Source organism: Semicossyphus pulcher, unplaced genomic scaffold (assembly GCF_022749685.1).
Source record: "Semicossyphus pulcher isolate SPU_LCO1_2020_fin unplaced genomic scaffold, fSemPul1.0.p SCAF_3, whole genome shotgun sequence".
NCBI classification, from domain to species: Eukaryota; Metazoa; Chordata; class Actinopteri; order Labriformes; family Labridae; genus Semicossyphus; species Semicossyphus pulcher.
In genome coordinates, this window is record NW_027211704.1 from 8176242 (window position 1) to 8194820 (window position 18579).

The following is an 18579-nucleotide window of genomic DNA, read 5'->3' on the forward strand; positions in this document are numbered from 1 at the left end:
AGGTAAAGCAGGTCAGCCATTAACTGTAGAAGCACAGGAAAAAAAGGAAACTCTTTGGCAGGGGGTGCAGACACAAACACACACTCTGCCCTTGTGTGTCCCTGTTAAATATAACAATGAAATTTTTTTGCAACTACAAATCACCACAACAACAGCCTCGGGACAGAAAACGACTTGTTTGAACATCACAACAGCAATGCAGATTTTTTTGGCTCCGATGTCTCCACCTGTGTTTTCATACTCAGCTTAAAAGAAAAAAAAATCAGTGTTCCATATGAACACCTCAATTTGAATTAAACACACAAGAGAAAATAGAGAGAGAAGAGTTTGTAGAGAGGTGTGTGAGAAAGAAGATGGGTAAGGCAGAACCAGGTGCCCTGTCCGGGGCTAGCACTCACCCACGCTGGACTGAGCTGTACACTCTACCTCCCCCAACTCCCTCATTATCATGAGGGAAAAGGGGAGAGAAGAGAGAGCAAGAAAGATGGGGGGGTTAAGGTTAGGATAGGGGGTAACCCCAACCCCTCCCCTTGTGCCCTCATCCCAATACTTATAATTAACCTACCACATTAGTGGTCACCGCATCCTAAGCAGCATTGCCACTTTCAAAAGACCCAGGCTCCGTTCCAGCAGATCCAGGTTTTGACAACGCTGCTACTACCGACCCTACCACATGGCTTTTAATGCCCCCACAACTCAAACTTGTAGTTAGATGGGCAGGGAGAGCAGCACACCAACAGGGTCATCAAGTGGGGAGAAGAATAAGAATGAATGGGCTCAAATTTAATCAATTTAATCAGATTATTTCCTGACTACTTTCTCTCTGATTGATGTAAATTGATGTAAGGTGTGAACGGTGTAATGTAAGCTGCAGCTGACACTTTTTTTATACGGTGTGTTAATCAGGACTTTTCTCCTCAGTCTCATCGTAATGACAGAACTCTTAATTCCTTTCAACATGTCAGTCAATCAAGTCTAATTATCAGTCGTATTAGATTCAATTACTGTAAAATGTTGACTCAGAACTTGTAAGCGCTCATGAAGTGTTGTGCATTAACATGGTGGTTGTCTGTTTTTCCAGTCACCCATGGCTGCATCGTGTCAACAATTAAACTCTTCCTACCTGATGGGATGGAGGCACGCCGACGAAGCGAGTAAGCACTCTCATTGGTTAATCCATGAATCTTTCATATTGATTCCTCCTTAGTTACACTGCTTCAATGGAGGGTCCTGATTTGTTGCTGCTCATTAATGCAACAATATCATTGGACAGAGTGAAGCAGTTTCTGCTGGTATTAATAGTTCACTGGTTACTGTAAATAATGCTGTTACTGCCTGCCTGTCTGGCTGCTCTTGTGCACACACACATACACACACACACACACACACACACACACACACACACACACACATAGAGACACACACGCTAAATTTCTGCTTGCATAGTGATGTAATTAGTGTCAGTCTAGTTGCTGATGAGGAGGCCATCTTGTTAAGCTGTGAGGGAAGTGCTGTTCGTGTGTTCATGTTTTTGATCTTTTAATCCAGCATTTGAAAATTGCCGTTGGTCATGTGGTCATTTCATGTTTGCGTTATTTCATGCTGAGGGTCGGAGAATTAACAGAGAGAGTTAACAAGTTATAGCACCTCAAATGTGTGTGCAGACAGTTAAATGGGCTGTAGCAGACCAGCAGCTGACCCAGCATGGAACTTCCTACTGTACTGGGAGTCCCACCTGTGTGTTTGTGAGTTTGTAATGGGCTACAGTACATACCATGTGGATCTTTGTGTGTGTGTGCTGTGGGGGCACGCTGCCACAGTGGGCAGTGCCATCTGCTGCCCTGCTGTCCAGCTCTCAGTCTGGAAAACACAGACGAGCATCCTGACCTGCATGGAACAGATTGATATAAAGAGCTCTGGGTCCTCTCTGCTCCTGCTGTATGTGTCGACAAACAAGGACTTCCAAAACTCCATGACTGTGGACATGTTTCAGAAACCATCTTTTTCTTTATCTCTGGTTTTGGCCTCTCCCAATTCCCGAGGGAAATATTCGTCTCTTTAGCGTCTAAAAGCTTCACTGTAGTTTACACTTGTAAACTTACTTGCTGAAAGTGGCCCCTTTTCATTGTCCCAACCATGAACTGTATAAAAAGATGGATGACATGTCAGCTTCCTAAAAGTAAAGCCAAACCCTCTTTAGCGCCCCCTGCTGACTGGCTGCAGTATAGGTCATAAAGCCCGCCTCCTCCATGTTAACAGATGGGACATTGGTCAAACTATAAAATCAAAATACAAGTCAAATAAGTCATTGTAGTTAGTTCTTATCATGCTGATTTATGTCCAAGTGTTCATTTTTCGGACAAGTTTACTTTGAATTAGTTATTTGATGCTATAAAAAGAGGGTGACCTCATGATTGACAGCTCTGTTGACAAATCGGGCTCCTGCAGCGTTCTGTTCCCGAGTAGCAGAGTAGAGGAGGAACGAGAGGAGCCTTAACTAACACTAACACTACAGTCATTGAACTTTCCATAAGCGTGAATATCTGCTTCAGACACAAGAAGCTGCTCTGCTGCAGACTGAGCCCACCTGAGGGCTCAAACACATCAAGGCCGCAAGGTCAATGTGTGTTTTGGGTAGAGGAAGGGAGGGGACGTCAATAATGTGGCTCCACCAGCCGATCTTGACTGCACAGACTCTGGATACAAATATGCACAAAGGCAGCGCCCGCTCCGGGGGATTTTGGCTTCACTTTTGTACGACGAGAGGAGGTGGAGACACGTCAGCCATCTTTATATTCAGCCAGTTGTCCCAACATTTTCATTGTCAGCATGTTCAGGGCTGAGTTTTACACAAACACTTTTTAATTAAAGCATTTGATAGATACGTTTTGCAGAGATTTAGTGTAGCACAGGAAGATTGTTGAATTATGCAGCAGCAGTGAGCAGATTAACTGAAGTCTGGTGGCCTTTCACTTCAGCTGAGATTAACTCACAAACGTCGAAAACATCATCCAGGTAGACAGCACCTTTAATTCTGACATTGGTGTCTCGCTGTGTACGTTTTTTCAGATGGAAAATTAAAAACCAGTGTTTGAAAACAGCTTAACAGATGTCTCAGGATGTAACCGATTAAATATTTATTGATGATTATTTAATTTTAATCCTCCCTTGAAGGGATGAGTGAGGCAAATACATAATAAATTTACATTTTAGTGGGGCCACTCATCCTCACAAATCCACATAAGACTATTTCTTTCTCCCTTTTCTGTTTAATAGACATTTTTTTTACACAGAGGGCAGCCGTGCTTAACTCTATGCAGCCCTGTCTTTATACTGTACATCTGGAGAGAAGCTAAATCAGACAGATTTATAAATAGCTGAAGAAAGTCTCTGCCCGACGGTTTTAGCATAAGCTATCTGGAAGTCTGCCAAATAGAGCCTTATACAGTCGCCCTCTGTGTGCGAGAAGCACCTGTATTTATGAGACGAAATCTGTAACCTCTGAAAACTTCAGTTAGTTTAATCTTTCATTACAGCTGTTAGCCTGAGCCTGAAAACTATAAAGAACTGTTTATTCATTTAATTTTTGAGCTCTGCTGTTTAAAAATGATAAAAAAGCTTTTCAGGGGAATTTAAAAGTTTAAACCACTGAACACTTCAACATTTTAATTTGCTTCCTGCAGCCACATGCATTAGATTTTATGTTAAAAAAACAAGACACCCATACTTTATTTTCTATCTAATCTAAAACACCTGCTGTTACATCACTCATAGGGGCGTGGCCAGAAAAGTGTAAATATGTGCAGCAGAAGCAACTTTCTGCCTCTGTGTGATTCAGCTTTGAGTCATGCTTTCTCATTATTATTAATGTGGTGACACGGAGAGCAGAACATGGAGGACAAAACAAAAACAACCACAAGTTAGAGCAAGTAATAAACTAATGATCTCACACTGCTTTGTTGAATATGTCTCATAGTTTTAGTTTTTTTTCAGGACAATAAAACTTCTATTCTACCAGGAAAAAGAATAATGGAAGCATACCTGTAGATTTAACACCTCCAGTTTTTCAAGTTTAACCACTATTGTTTATCTCCAGTGACCGCTTCCGTGCAAGACAATAGCTCCTCTTATCAGTCAGTTATCACCTGCCATATTTCCTTAAAACGCCCACTCACACCCACGTACACTCATGGTCAAGTGTTCAGAGAGGATGTTTAATTTACACAACCCTCCCTCTCTCCCAGGTGAGTGGAGCTTTTGAATATCGGCTTGTAAATCGATGATAGCTCCGCCCCCCCTTATGGAAAGGCAGGTTTGTTATCCAGCACACCTTTAGCCTCCCTCAGACCATAAAGTCAGTGAAGAAACAAAACTGCAGCAGAGAGGGGAGTTTGTTTCCTCGCAGAGAGTGCCTGGAGGGGTGGAGCTACAGTCACTCGCACAAGTAAGAGGAAGAAAATCAGCTGTTTTTCTTCAGAGGAGAGGAGGAGCGAGGAAGAAAGAAAGAAAGAAAGAAAGTTTGTGTTATGGGATGACTTCACTCACGCGGTGGAAAAGTAGAGAGAAATCAGCTGCTCGCTCTGGAACCAGGAGAGAAAATGAAGAAACAATGAAGGATCCATTTTCTCTCAGGAGAGGCTGAGTCAGGCTGAGACACACAGGCCGAGCAGTGAACTTTGAGCTCTCTCAGATCACAGGACGAAGACCTGACAGGTAATGTCTCAGCTGTCATGCATGTTGTTCCGGATTTAGGCTCGTGTCCTCAGGTTGTTGATCGAGCTTTCAAGCTAAACACCGTCGATTTAACTGTCTGTTAAAGGAGCATGTAATGATCTAAATCTGCTTGTAAAATAAAGCTGGTAGTCTAGAGTGGTTAAAAGCTACTGGAGAACACGGAGCACAGAGCGAGTTTCTAGTGGTTTTTTTGATGACTGTCGGGTTTGTTTTTCAAGCTGCCAGCAGGTCAAAACATAAAAGAGCAAACCTGAAGCAGCAGCTGTGTGGAAAAGCATCAGTTACTCTGTTGTGGTGGACTTGTTTACAGAAGTTACTGCTTCAAAACAAGTTCCTGTGTACAACTATGAGGCACGTGGGGAAGTCCTCCAGGATATTGTTGACAGACAAAACTTTTTTTACCGCAGTCATCGTGATAAAAACGCCTGAAAAGACAAAAAAAAGCAATGAACGAAAAGTGTGTGTCATGCATTCACAAGCAGCACACAAACATTTGAACAATCAGACACAGCTCTGTTTACATGGGTCATGCATTCACAACATTTGACCCATCAGATAAAGCACTACCTATCTGCTGCGGCTGCAAGGAAGCTAGCACGATGTCTGAGGAAGGAGGGAAGAGCGATGATTCTGCTATTCAGAAGAATTTTTAATCAGGAGAGATGATACAAACATGTGGTGTGTAAAGCATAGTAGCCAGCTGAAGAATACATGAGCTATATGTTTTAGCTAATATGTACACTTCAATATTTGTGTATTTTTTGCATGTCATATTGTAATCCCAATATTGGACACTGTTGTCACACATTGCATTTTCCTCATATCATGCAGACCTGATCCAGGACTAAACCGGGCATCATTTGAATAAGTGTCCTTATGTTTTGGTGTCCCAGCTGTCATTGGGCGAGACACGGGGTTACACCCTTGTCAGGTCACCAGTCAATCACAGGGCTGACACTTATACCCCTTTCCCGCTGAAATTTGCACGTTGACGCAGGTTTTTCAGTCCCGGGAAAACCTGCTTATAGATGCCGATTGTCTCTTTTCCCATTGCCAGTGGAGTATACACCTGTCGGTCTCTTTTCTGCTATGTCACCGTCTGATGTCACAAACGTGCCCGAAACAGGGTTAGTAAACAGTGAAGATGTTACGGTGCTTAGGTCTTTATTGTATCTATTACTCATCCAGTCTGTTTATAAAACTCAGTGCTGACAAATTTGGAACGATATTCGAGCGCTGCTTGGACTGAGACGGGCGGAATTTGTAGGTGAGATGACAAGGAGTCAGAGAAGTTACCGACCGAGCATAGCATCGGGCCAGAAAGGGGGCGGAGACCATAGACTCGGGTTTTGTGTTCCCATCGATGCCGATTGGAGCCGAGGCGATAATTACCCAGGTCTACTGCAGAGTCATTTGACCCGGTTCTGAATGCCGATTGTAACCTTCCCATTAAGCAAAAAGGCCAGGTGTTAGCGGGTTTTTCGACCAGTGGGAAAGGGGCTATAGACACAGACGACCTTTCACGCTCACAGTCACACCTACGGGCAATTAAGAGTCACCAATGAACCTAACGAGCATGTCTTTGGACTGTGGGAGGAATACCCAGGTACCCGGAGTACCTGGTGCGAACCCAATGACAGCTGGGATGGGCTCCAGCCCCCCCGCGACCCTGAACAGGACAAGTGGTATAGATAATGGATGGATGTTTTGGTGTCAGTTAAGCTGCCACTAACAATTTTTTTTTAATATTAAGATGATCACTTAATTGTTTTTATGATTAATATGTTTACAATAAGTCTAATAGCATTCCAGAAAATGATGCCAATCACATTTTTCCAGTAACCAAGCTGACGCCTTTTTATCTTTAGATTTATTAATACATTAAAATGTGTGTATGTGCAAACGTGTTCATATCCAGTACGAGGGATAAAATCTAATGCAAATATGTATGTAACATTTTATCCTCTAACATGTCAGACATTTCATGTTTATAAATGAATACATCAAATTTTAATATTTGAAATTAAAAAAAACCCCATTGTGTTATGTTATTGCATATTTGCATTACTTGTAGTTAATTCACATAAAACAAACCAATAAAAGTGGCACATTTAAAAATACATTTAATATTCCCCTTATCACGTCCAAAAGTTAGTATTCTTATTCAAAGGTCGTTATGGAAAGTTTTTTAATATAATTAAGGAGCTAAAGTCTTTTTTCCAAGAGAGTGAGAGAACTCTTTTTCAATAAGTAAACAAAGATCTTTACATATTCAATGATATGAAACCATTAGAGTCGCATACTATGAAGTTCTTGACATCTGTTTAGTACTTATTGTTTATCAGTTGTTTTTGTGTAGATTGACCAGTCAAAGGATCCACCACAAGGCTCAGCGCTTGAATTGATTTCCAATAGTCTCCTTTTGGGTCAAAAAAGGTCAAATAGTTTTAAAAGACGGCTTCATGACTCCTCCACGACATGTTTGAGTTGTAGTTTGTTTATAAAACCTGCTCAGTGGTAGTTAAATATCCGAGCAGGGCACTGATGGAAACTCCTGCCAGTGTTTTCCATCATCACTGTCTGCTGGAGCGCATGCAAACACACTCAGCTGGATCTGATGTGGATGACTGAATCCTGTGGACCCGCTGCACTTTGTGTGTGTGCGTGTGTGTAGGCAGACTTGATGTCCTTGTGAGCCATCGTAGAAGTGTTGTGAATTTAGGTCATGTTACGCTGTGGATTTTTTCCATCTTTATATAAGTATGATTCTGGATGACTAAAATTGATTTCCTCGATGCATAAGGAGGTTGCTGTGCGACACCTGCTGCAGTGCTTTGAGTAGTTAACGGGATGTTGTGGTTTAGGGTCTTACATTTGAAAGCCAGAGTGATGCCCCAGGACTTTTTCCACTGTTGTCTGTACATCTTCTTACTTTTGTCACCTACAGAGCAGCACATAAGAATTACACTACAGTCAAGCTAGCAGCCCTGTAAACCTCATGAGCAGGGCCAGATCAAGCATGTTACAAGCCTGCGTCAAGCTTCAATGAAAGTAGTGTAACACTGGTAAACTGATAACACTGGGTTGTCTAAGCGTTAGTTATAAAATTGCTATACTTAATTTAATATACCTTGTGGATGAGGGTAAAGCAAGAGGAAGGGGACAACCTCTTCTGTGTGTCTTAGTACACCTTTAATCAGTCCCTCCAGGAAGTTGCAACGTTGTAATTCAGCCAATTCACGCAAATTGAGCCAATCATCCTATTTCCCCCTCGGGTGTCGACGTGTACATCACCAAATATTGATCCTCATAGGTCTGCAATGTTGCATAACCATTAGAGAGTATCGTTTAATGTGCCTTTAATATCTGCAGAACGCTGCATGCTAGAGACTTACTTTGTGTTTTTGTCATGAAGCAGACAGCTGATCCGTTTTGACGAGGCTCTGGTGTGATCGTCTCTCTTTCATGAGCTTCCTGATCCACCCTCAAACTACAGTCTTTAATGAGACTCTAAACAGTGAATCCATAATAACAAATCCATACTCAATGTCTTCTTGTGATTATTTATCCATGTTTAAACTGTTAGCCATTCACTTAGCCACTTCCTGGTGCCTTATGTTGAGTCTATTGATGAAGTAGCTTAAATGTAATTGTTGTGTGTAGATTCTTTTTTGGGGCGTATGGATAGCTTTGAAATAGGCGCGCTAAGTGCAAAATTACTATTCCATGCCAATTTCTGTCAATTTCATTACATTATTCACACAACTTGCTTTGCAGCAAAAATCAGCTGCGAAATCAGACATTGGCCGCAACAATCGGCGAAATCCTTGAGGGACTGTTTTATGTCCGTCTCAATCGTAGGACATCTGAACACTCCCAGCTACATCACCACCTTACAGGCAGAGTGCACCTTAGGAACAGAATACCATGTAACTATAAAAGTGATTATATGAAAACAACAGAGGATTACAGGAATTTAGTTTCCGTTATCACATTTATCTGTTTCTGAGTCTGATGGTTTTTAGTTCTCAGGTCTAGATTGGGCCGCCCTTTAACAGACTGGTTGATAGCATTATATCTTTGGAAATGTTTTATTTATTTTTAAAAGTTGTTGACCACAGGTTGCCTATAGGAAGCGCCGCCTTATTCCTCACTTCAGGGTAAAGGTTATTCGATTCCTGCTGAGGGAAAGGGCTTTTTAATTTATGAACTTGTGAACGTGCTGTGATGATGCTGTTTGAGTGACAGAGCTGCTGCTGGCTGTGGCTATAAATAAGACATTATGCAGTGATTGCAGTTGTGAAAATTAAATTGCAACCGCTGTGACTGAATGACTGTGGCAGAAAACCACACAGTACGAGGGAGTCATTAAGGACAACAGTCATATTCAAGAAAACCAACCAGCAGTGTCCAGCAAACAGAGAGAACCTTGCAACAGAATAAGTCACTCTGTCTGTCCGGTTTGTAATGACCCCTTTACAAAGCACACTGCATTTAATTAAGGTTTTTGCTACATTTATATATTACATTCTGTGTGAGATGTAGCATGAGATTATCTGCTCTCTCAGAGACTTATTAAATAGTACAAGATAAAGGAGCAAAAGCCTTACATTCCTCACGAGTCAGGGGCGTTTAGGACGACAGGTTTTGGAGGATATTTCTCTTTTATTGTCAGTCAGGTGATCGAGACGCCGCAGAGCTCGATGTGATGCAGCTCTGATATGAAAACACTGAAGTCAGCAGAGTGAAATCACAAAGTCTCTGGTGTTTTCTCTGATGGATGATGTTTCCACGTGTAAATCGTTTGTCACCCTGAAGGAAAACGGCAGCAGCAGAAAAGACTGATCTCTGCGGAGAACCTGAACTGTGGTACAACATGTACGAAAGTCCTTTTAAATAGTTACCGTTTCTTTGAAGTGTCTTTAATCCAATTCACTTACCTTACCTAAGCTCTGGCTGGAGTACAAAGCAGTTAACACTAATGAAACAACTCTTTACACAGAACTCCTTTATTAGCTTTCCAAGCCTTGTTAAAGTACAATACTAGAAACTTTAGTTCGGACAAATAACTTTGATTCCATTAGTGTTTCCTGGTCTCTATTGTTTCGGTCGTCTACTAGAAACTTTTTATAAGGATTGATTTGTACCAGATTGTTCGATCTACTCTCACATTACTGAGTTACTAAACCTGGTTGTGTTGCATCATTAAAGCTTTAGGAATGGTTTGGTGAGTGCAGATTTTAGTATTGTGCAAATCAGGAACATAACTTCCAAAAATACAATTTTAAAGCTCCTGTGAGGAGTGGTTTTGCTGGTTATGAAACAGACTGAAATTATTTCTGATGCCTCTATATGACCTACAAAAGCAAACCAGACCATCAGCGACAGACTGATTATTTTTATATAGTTATTTTTAATGCCTGAAAGTGCTGGTGGGGGGTAGGTGTCGGACTAAGCGATTAACTGCACGCTGCCTTTGTTTACATTTTCCAGGGCAAAAGTGTAAAGTGAATGATGCATATGACTGTTAAAGAAAGCAGGATGAGATTTTTTGTTAAACACCACCACTTAAGCATGGACAGGACAAAATCAGCAAAGAGATAAGAGGTACGGCTTTGTCCACAGGGGGCGCTAAAATCAACACAAACAAAAAGTTCCTCACAGGAGCTTTAAGAGACCAAAGCAAGCTTTATATTCGAAACACCCCTAAATCCTTTTGTTACTGTGCACATGACTGTTTTGTTTGTGTTTGCATGCAAGGCAAAAAAAAGTTGTTAAATCCAGGTTGTTATTAAGCAAAGTTTTGATGGAGCCATTCAATAAGAACCACTTGCTTTGCTCCAAGAAAGTCTTTATCCTGCTCACCCAAGCTGCAAGTTCCAATTCCAACTTTTATTACAGTGGTTAGCACTGACACTTGGCACCAAGAAAATCCCAGGTTCAAATATAGAACTTACTGCTTTTCTGTGTGCACCCATGTCTCAGTGTGCTCTGGTTACAATGTGGAGTTGAATGGCTGTCTTTATTTGTTATCTGGTATGGACTCCATTCCCCAGACACCTCGTAAAGTATTAGAAAGTGTAGTTGACAAAATTAATCAAAGAATGGAGTAAAGTCAGTGTGCCAATATTTGAGTATGACATTTGTTTTTAGTATTAAGTGAGAGAAATCTGTTATCTCCTCTCAGTTGTTATTAGCTCTGTTGTGTCTCCGCCTCTCCTGCTGCTCTGTAGTTACACATTAACAGAGTTCAGTTATACTTTTCCCAGAGTCAAGTTTACCTTCATTCCTGAACTCTGACTGTTTCCAGGTAAATTCTGGATTATCTCCTCCCCCACTCAAACAAACCTGTGTGACCTCGTGCTGCTGTGAGAAAGTTACAGTACTTTGGATAGATATGACCACAAGGGTGGGGGTCACGAGAGGTCTAATTCCCCCAAAGTGTGAAGCAGATCTGGCTAAGTGCAGGAAGACTAATGGAAAGATGGATTCTAGTCTTGTTGTTGGCGTTATAGTTTTCTCTGGCCCCACGCTGTCACATCCCTCATTGACTTTAATTGTAGTTAAAGGAAACCCTGTTATGCTTAATGATCGACCCGCTGTGTTAAATGTCACTTCTACAAATGAACCAAAACACACTAATTGAACATACTGAACAGCCTCTGCAGCGTTTATCTGCTGGACTAAACATTTTTTAGCCTGAGGCCGGATTAGTTTCAGTTCAACTGTGTGCATTCACTGCAGCATCACTTTATGGAATTATAATAAATAATACACAATGCATTATACCCTGAAACTATTGAGCAATTAATCAAGCAGTTTTCATCTATTTATTTGTCTGCCTACTATTTTGATATTGGATTAACTGGTAGTACTTTCTTTTAAGAGAAACTTAATCTTTCCTTCTCTCCTTTTTGACAGTAAACTAAAAATCTTTGGGACATTAGAGGACGCCATCTTGATTGTTCGTTTTTATTTTTTTTATTTCTTGTTTTTTTTCATTTTCTGACATAAAATAAACAATCAATTAGAAGGAGAGAGAAGACATACTTCATTAATCCCTGATGGGAAATTGAATTTCTTCACTCTGTTAGTACAAACATGCTCCACAAACATAGGCACACACACACACACATGCACAAACAGGACTCTATGGACATGCATTAATGGAGAGATGTCAGAGTGAGGGCGCTGTACATGGACATGCGCCCTCAACAGTGCCCAGGTGCCCTTAATTAATGAGTAAACAATCGACGGATACATTTATAATTAGATAATAATAATTTAGTTGCAGCTTTAAATGCCTTCCTAAAAATCTTCTGACTAAATCTTACTAAAATCTTTGGGTTGTGGACAAAACAAAACATCTTGTTCTTTGGGGAGCACTGATCCTCATTTTTTCCATTTTCTGGCATAAAAAACTAAGTGAATAAATAAGAAAACAATTGACATATTAAGCAACAATGAAAACAATAATAACTTTGTGGCAGCCCTTAAATGGACGTTACAGATGTTGATTGTACTTGACGGTGCTTTTCGAAGTCTGTAGATACACTGATGTAAAGTATGTTGAAGATGAAATTGACAATAGTAAGTCAATCATCACTTCACTGACAGTAAACACAGATAAACATATGACTGATGGGTGGGTGGGTTAGAAAAAGTGACCAGATTTCTCACATGAAGGACATCGACTTGCTGAGACGAGGTTTTGTTTAACAATGAGGAGAGAAACGAGTCACAAGACCTTCAAGAATCATTTCTTTCCCCCCACGTGTCTTCGCTCCCTGCTGTTTCCATGGTGACAAACTGTTTTCTCCTCTCTCTTCCTCTTCCAGTGTCATCCAGGCTCCGTTACCACTACCTGTAGACAAGGTAAGAACTCAGATGTGTGTGTCCTTTGTTGTTGTCGTCCTGTGTCTTGTGCTAATTGTTTCGTCTGCGTCTCAGATTTGCACGGATGAATGCTCCTCGGTGACGGAGCTGTGTTTGTGTGTGGGGTAGTTTTCACACATGAGCATTCTCTTCGGACACACAAACACACACACACACACACACACACACACACACGCACAGAGTGGAGTAGTCAGCTGATAGAGGAATGCAGGGATTGCTGCCAGTTTCTGCTGCCGCTCTGCAGAAGTCTTTCATGTGGATCAGAGGGCAAAGTGTTTTTCCCACTGTTTCCCTCCAAGTGCTTTGTGTCGTTAAGAGTCTTTAAAGTCCAACTGAAATTAAATTGCATTTTAATTGTATGCTGTAGCATATATCGGCTTATTAAATCCCTGTCATGTGTTCTCTTTCCTTAAAAATAAGAAACCAAATCAGAAAGAATCTTATTAAATATTTAATATTTCCTGTTTATGATGGTGCCCCCTAGTTTTCAATAAATGCAATTGAATATCATTTAGCATCTGTCTATGTAGATGGAGTCCATATTGAGATACGGCCGATCTCAGTGAAAACAATCGACATCAGCCTGCTACACTACACCAACGAGCTAACTCGGTAACTGGTGTTCTGTCTTGGCCAGGCCTCGCTTGTGAAAAAGATTTCAATATCAAGGGTCTTCCTGGTTAAATAAATGAAACCAAAGAGTCGCATCAGCTTTCCTGCTGAAGACTCCTTCTTGCATCGCCAACATATCTTGTCCTGCACCTTGCCTTGTCGAGTGAGCGACAACATTCCCTGGGAAGACCTGTGGGGCTATCGTCTGTTTGCAGGCTGCATGGCTAATAAAGCTGCAGCACATTAAACGGCATGTTGACATGAAAATGTAACTATGATCCGATCGCATGCTGATGTGTTTCTTACTTTTCAATATCACTAAAAACTGTGTGCACAGGAGAGGTGGGCTACTGCACAGTTCACTATGATGTTACACTCATTCCGCCGTCAGTTATTGGGCTGAGGCAGAGAAGAGCATGCCAGTTATATCCTCAAAATACTTTTTATCTTTGGGGTTTATTGAAAAAAATGGTTAACAATATATTTAAAGAACACATTGACATTATTTTTTACTTCAAGACCAGCTCCAGTCATGTTTTAAGACATAAAATGCTCTGCTTGAAATAATTAATTGTGTCTCATATGTTTTTCTTGTAAAAATCCCCCCCAAGTCATCTCCTTCTCCTCCCGCATTGAAAAAATTTCACAAATCTGCATAGTCAATATGCAAATGTACAACCACTCGTCTCATAAAACACATCTCTGCCATCGTTTAGTTGCAACTGGTTGAAACATGGCTAGCTTGAAATGTAGTAATTAGTAGTAATGTTAACGGCTGGCTCGCTCATCACAGAAGTGGTTGCCATAGGTTGCACATAATGATATGCATAGCGTCACCCCGTCCATTAACGGGATTGGCGACATAGGTTTGTGACGTCTCAAACCTGCAAATGTGAAAACGTGTTGTTCAGCCTGTCCTTGGTACACTGCAGTTTAAGAGCAGACAGGCCCAGCCATGCCGATGACTGCTAATGTTGTCCCTGATATGTCTTGTAGCACATGAAAAACACCACATTCAGATGTTTACAAGGTTAAACACTGGATTTTCACTGAAGGGGGTCTTTCAAAAAGAGATGAATTGGACTTTAAATGTCAAAGTCAGCAACAATTGGCCCATTTGTCTGAATCTGAAAAAAGATTCTGACATGGATTAAAAAATTGTTGAAGACAGTCAACTGGTCTCTGCCTGTGATCCTGTCCGGCCTTCGCTACCACCACCGATGATATCGGCACAGCCGTTATTTTACCACCCCTCGGTTTGTTGTGGCAAACTTGTACATGATTTTGTTGGGCTTTCCTGTTGTGCCTTTAGCAGATCCAGTGTATGGATCAAGCCAACAATATGCGAGCAATATCCTGATGTGCTTTAAACAAAATGAAAAAGTGTGATAGCTTAGTTTTGCTAGCAATGGGCTAAAACATATTAGATAATGAAAATTATAGTGAGTCATAATAACTAAACGTTAGCTTAAAATAAAACAATATATTGACTTACCCTGCTGTACAACATTGTTGTTCCTGTATGACCGTCCGTAGCACGAATTATCAAGCGGTGGGGTGCCTGATGCTTGCACTGGGACCGGCCAGCTTTTGTCTTGATTTTTATGTCCTCTTCATCCTCAACACTCCGCTGACAAATTATATTATGGATGTAGTATTGTCGTCCTTTCTGTCGTACGTCTCTCTGATATCTGGGAACTCATTTCCAAGAAATTTGCTAATATTTCCCCGTGGAACATCTCTCACTGTTATAGTTGAAAATGCCATGATATTTCCTTGCTGGTGCAAAAGCTTGACAGGCGTAGCAACAGTAACCAAGAGGACATAGCGAAGGGTCAATTTCTGTTAATTTGGGCTCTGACATGTTGACTGGAGGAGCTGGGGATCAAACCACTGACCTTCTGATTAGAGGGCGACCCACTCTACCTCTAGTCACAGCCTTTTTTAAAAACATGTATATTTTTCTACAGAAGGTATAAAAAAGAAAGGGTTTGGTAGAGATGGAGAAATTTAAGTATTTATACTGTCATTATGGGGTGTTTGGGACATAGTGCAACATTTTATTCTGTACACCACAGTGCCAGCGTGACCATTAGAGTTTGTAGCATGTTAGCTTTCTCTGCCGCCTCGCCCTGCTCTGTGTTTCCCTCCAACAGTGAGAACAACAGGGCCTCAGTGAAACCTGTCTGAGGAATGTAGGCTGGAGCTGACGCTGTGTGTGTGTGTGTGTATTTGTGCGTGTGTGTGTGTGTGTGTGTGACAGCGAGTAGCTGTGATTAGATTCGAACCACTTCTCTAACATAATTAAGAGTCCTATATCAGGATCCTTGTACCGCCCTGGTCTCCAAAGACAGGCACACATTAAATAAGACACACTCGAACACACACCCACACTGAGGCTGTCACACTGAGGTATGAAGTGGAAATGCACTGAGAGCAGATACAGACTGTGTGGTTTCTGAACAAGACCACATGCAGGTGTGGTTTCAGTTGTGGTGTCACATCCAAATGTGGGTGCCAAATGGGTCATGTACACCTGCTTTTACCACCATCAGGCTTGTGAAGTTTTAACGCCAATCACAGGAGGAATAGTTGTGGAAATATGCTTCGTTGTTCAAAAGGATATCAGTGTATCTGTGTGTTAGCCTAGCATAAAGACTGGAGAAGGGGGCTACTAGCTTAACTTAACTTTACTACAACTAGATACACAGCTGTCCTTGTGTGTGCAGGTTCGTGTCATCTGCTGTGATTGAGTCCGTAACGTTAGCTCGGTTAGCATTACGAGCTAGAAGGCTGCTAGTGAGGCATTTCCTTCCTCCATACGATTAGCGCTATAGCATCCAAACATGGAGGGGACTCTGGGGAGGGCTGCTGTCACTGTGTCCTATCTCCCCAGTTTGCTGCTTCCTGTTTCGGGCTGGAAAGAAGGCACTTATTTGTTGTTTACATACAAACCTCACTATTTGGATGAGCCAAGACAAATGGACACATGCTCAGGATAGGTTCAGGCCTCATCCTCAGAGCTACTGAATTTTAATAATGTTGATGTGAGTTGATGTGAGTTTTGTGTGTGATTTTAAGTGTTTCTTCCCCTGTCTGTGTCTTCTGTGTTTGTCTGTGTATTTGAACATCATATTCTTTTCACCTCTGTAGTTCAAATGTTTATTCTCCTTCACTTCAAACACGAGGCTGAATGAACTCCACACAAATGTCAATATGTTACCATGGTGTGTGTGTGTGTTTGTGTTTTCCAGGTTGCAGCCAACACTCCCAGTATGTATTCTCAGGAACTGTTCCAGCTCTCCCAGTATCTACAGGTAACACACTGACACCTACTGGTCATTCTGTGGAATTACACTGACACTATAAAGACATTACAGACATACAGGTTGTTTTTTCCCCTCAGTTATCTGACATGTCCAAACATGTTTTTAATGTGAGATTGGGAATCATGAAACCTTTGCTGCTGTAAACATGTTCAGTGTCTGCAGGAGACTAAGAGGAAGGAACTGTGCAGCTTTCTCTGTGGTGATCTAAGATTAAAGGGATTGATTAAAATCGATTAAAAACATCCCTAATCAGCCCAAATTATGTGATTTCCTCATGAATAATTGTTTCACAGTTTTTAACCGTATCTCTCTCCGCCAGAGGATACATGTTAGATGGTTTTGGCTGACTCGGACATTCAGTCGTATTTATTCGAGCCAAAGTATACAGCTGAAGGAGTTGGTAGAGTAAGGCAGAGGCTTCATTAGCACGCAATGCATTCTGGTGAATGTAGGCACTGCTGGCATGGTCGTAGTTTTTATGGCATCGTCTACATCCACATAAAGAGGGGTCTTTAAAATTAAACCAAAGTACAGTGAGTTTAAAATAAGGAAAAACAGAATATTAATATATACTGTATATCTGTTCTTTATCATCCTTTATCTGTAATCTTAAGTAAGCAATAACAGGAGTCCATAAAATTAAAAACAACTCCGTCCTTACATTAAGTTTTGCTGTTTTTTTCCTATTAAATACACTTTCTTTAACCTCTCTCACCATTGGTGAAGGGTTGGTGGTAGTGGTTTTAGCCAGGATAATGTTATCACTTTCTTTGCCACCAGTTTAAAACAAACAGACAAGCTGCAGAGTTAATTTATGTTAACTTAAACGCAAACTACAAATCAGTTTATTTGCTGTTCTTTATTTTTTCCTTTTCGTGTCACTGATGACTCACTTTTCTCCCTCACTCTCTCCCTCTCTCTGTCAGGAGGCCTTACACAGAGAGCAGATGCTGGAGCAGAAGCTAGCCACTCTGCAGCGTCTGTTAGCCACCACTCAGGAGGCCTCTGAGAGCAGCTGGCAGGTAGGAAATACCATCATCATACTTTAAACCCTGTACTGGAACACAGCGAGGTACACATGTTATGACATCTACAGCTGGTATTGCTTTTTATGCCAGTTTATCGTTTGGGGAGATTTTCTGTTTGGTAATGTAATGGCACCTGTTTGCATGTTTGTCACTTTGTTAATCACAGAATGAAGGTTTTTATGATAAATCCAATGATCCATCTTCAATTACACTCACAACATGTCCCTTAAAATTATACAATTATCAACATTAACAGTGAAAGTGTTGTTCTTATTCATCACCTCTGACTCAAACCCCCCATGTGCACCTTAAACGTCGACATCTCCATATTTAACTCCTACAAAGTGCACTATGTTGTAATGTATTGTATGCAGTTTACTGTACATTGTTTAACTTGTCTTAAGGAAATACCATGTTCAAATTAATTTCAAAATCAAAGTGGTAGTCACTACTGGGAATTTTGTTCTCACTCTTATTTAAAGCAAACAAATATCACTCAGTTCAGTGCAAATATATTTTGTGCAAACTACGCCATCTTTTAATGTTATTGTGTTCATTATCAATGTCATTTGCAACCCTGCATGGGAGGTTTTAGCAATATTCCCCCCTTTGTCATTATATTTAAAACACTGCAGTTAACCGAGTGTGTTTTATCACCAGGCTCTGATTGATGAAGACCGTCTGCTCTCCAGACTGGAGGTGATGGGCAGTCAGCTACAGGCTTACTCTAAGGTAACACACACGACCAAGGAGCTCTTTCAGAATATCTCATCAAAAAATATCAATGTGATAAATAGATGAAAGTTAGATCAAAACTTAAATCCTCTTCTTCAGTCCCAGACGGAGGAAGGGATCCGTAAGGAGCTCTTGGCTCTTCAGGAGGACAAACACAAGTACGAGACGAAGGCGAAGGAGTCTCTGAGGAGAGTCCTGGAGGAGAAGATCGAGGTGGTCAGGAAGCTGTCAGAGGTCGAGGTAGG

General features: G+C 41.2%; 1 protein-coding gene across 10 annotated transcripts in view; it reads left to right on the forward strand.

Annotated features, from left to right (window-relative positions):
* The window catches only part of slmapa (sarcolemma associated protein a), a 68673-nt gene that overhangs the window by 24408 nt on the left and 25686 nt on the right, over positions 1–18579 (forward strand). For 9 of the 10 annotated variants that reach the window (XM_069677442.1, XM_069677445.1, XM_069677446.1 and 6 more), the window contains exons 3-8: positions 1082–1154; positions 12573–12609; positions 16497–16559; positions 17498–17593; positions 18260–18331; positions 18434–18574. In XM_069677442.1, the coding sequence (XP_069533543.1) occupies positions 1082–1154; positions 12573–12609; positions 16497–16559; positions 17498–17593; positions 18260–18331; positions 18434–18574 (482 nt within the window). Of the gene's footprint in view, positions 1–1081; positions 1155–4293; positions 4714–12572; positions 12610–16496; positions 16560–17497; positions 17594–18259; positions 18332–18433; positions 18575–18579 lie in introns of those variants that run through there. The other variant, XM_069677450.1, reaches the window with a different exon arrangement.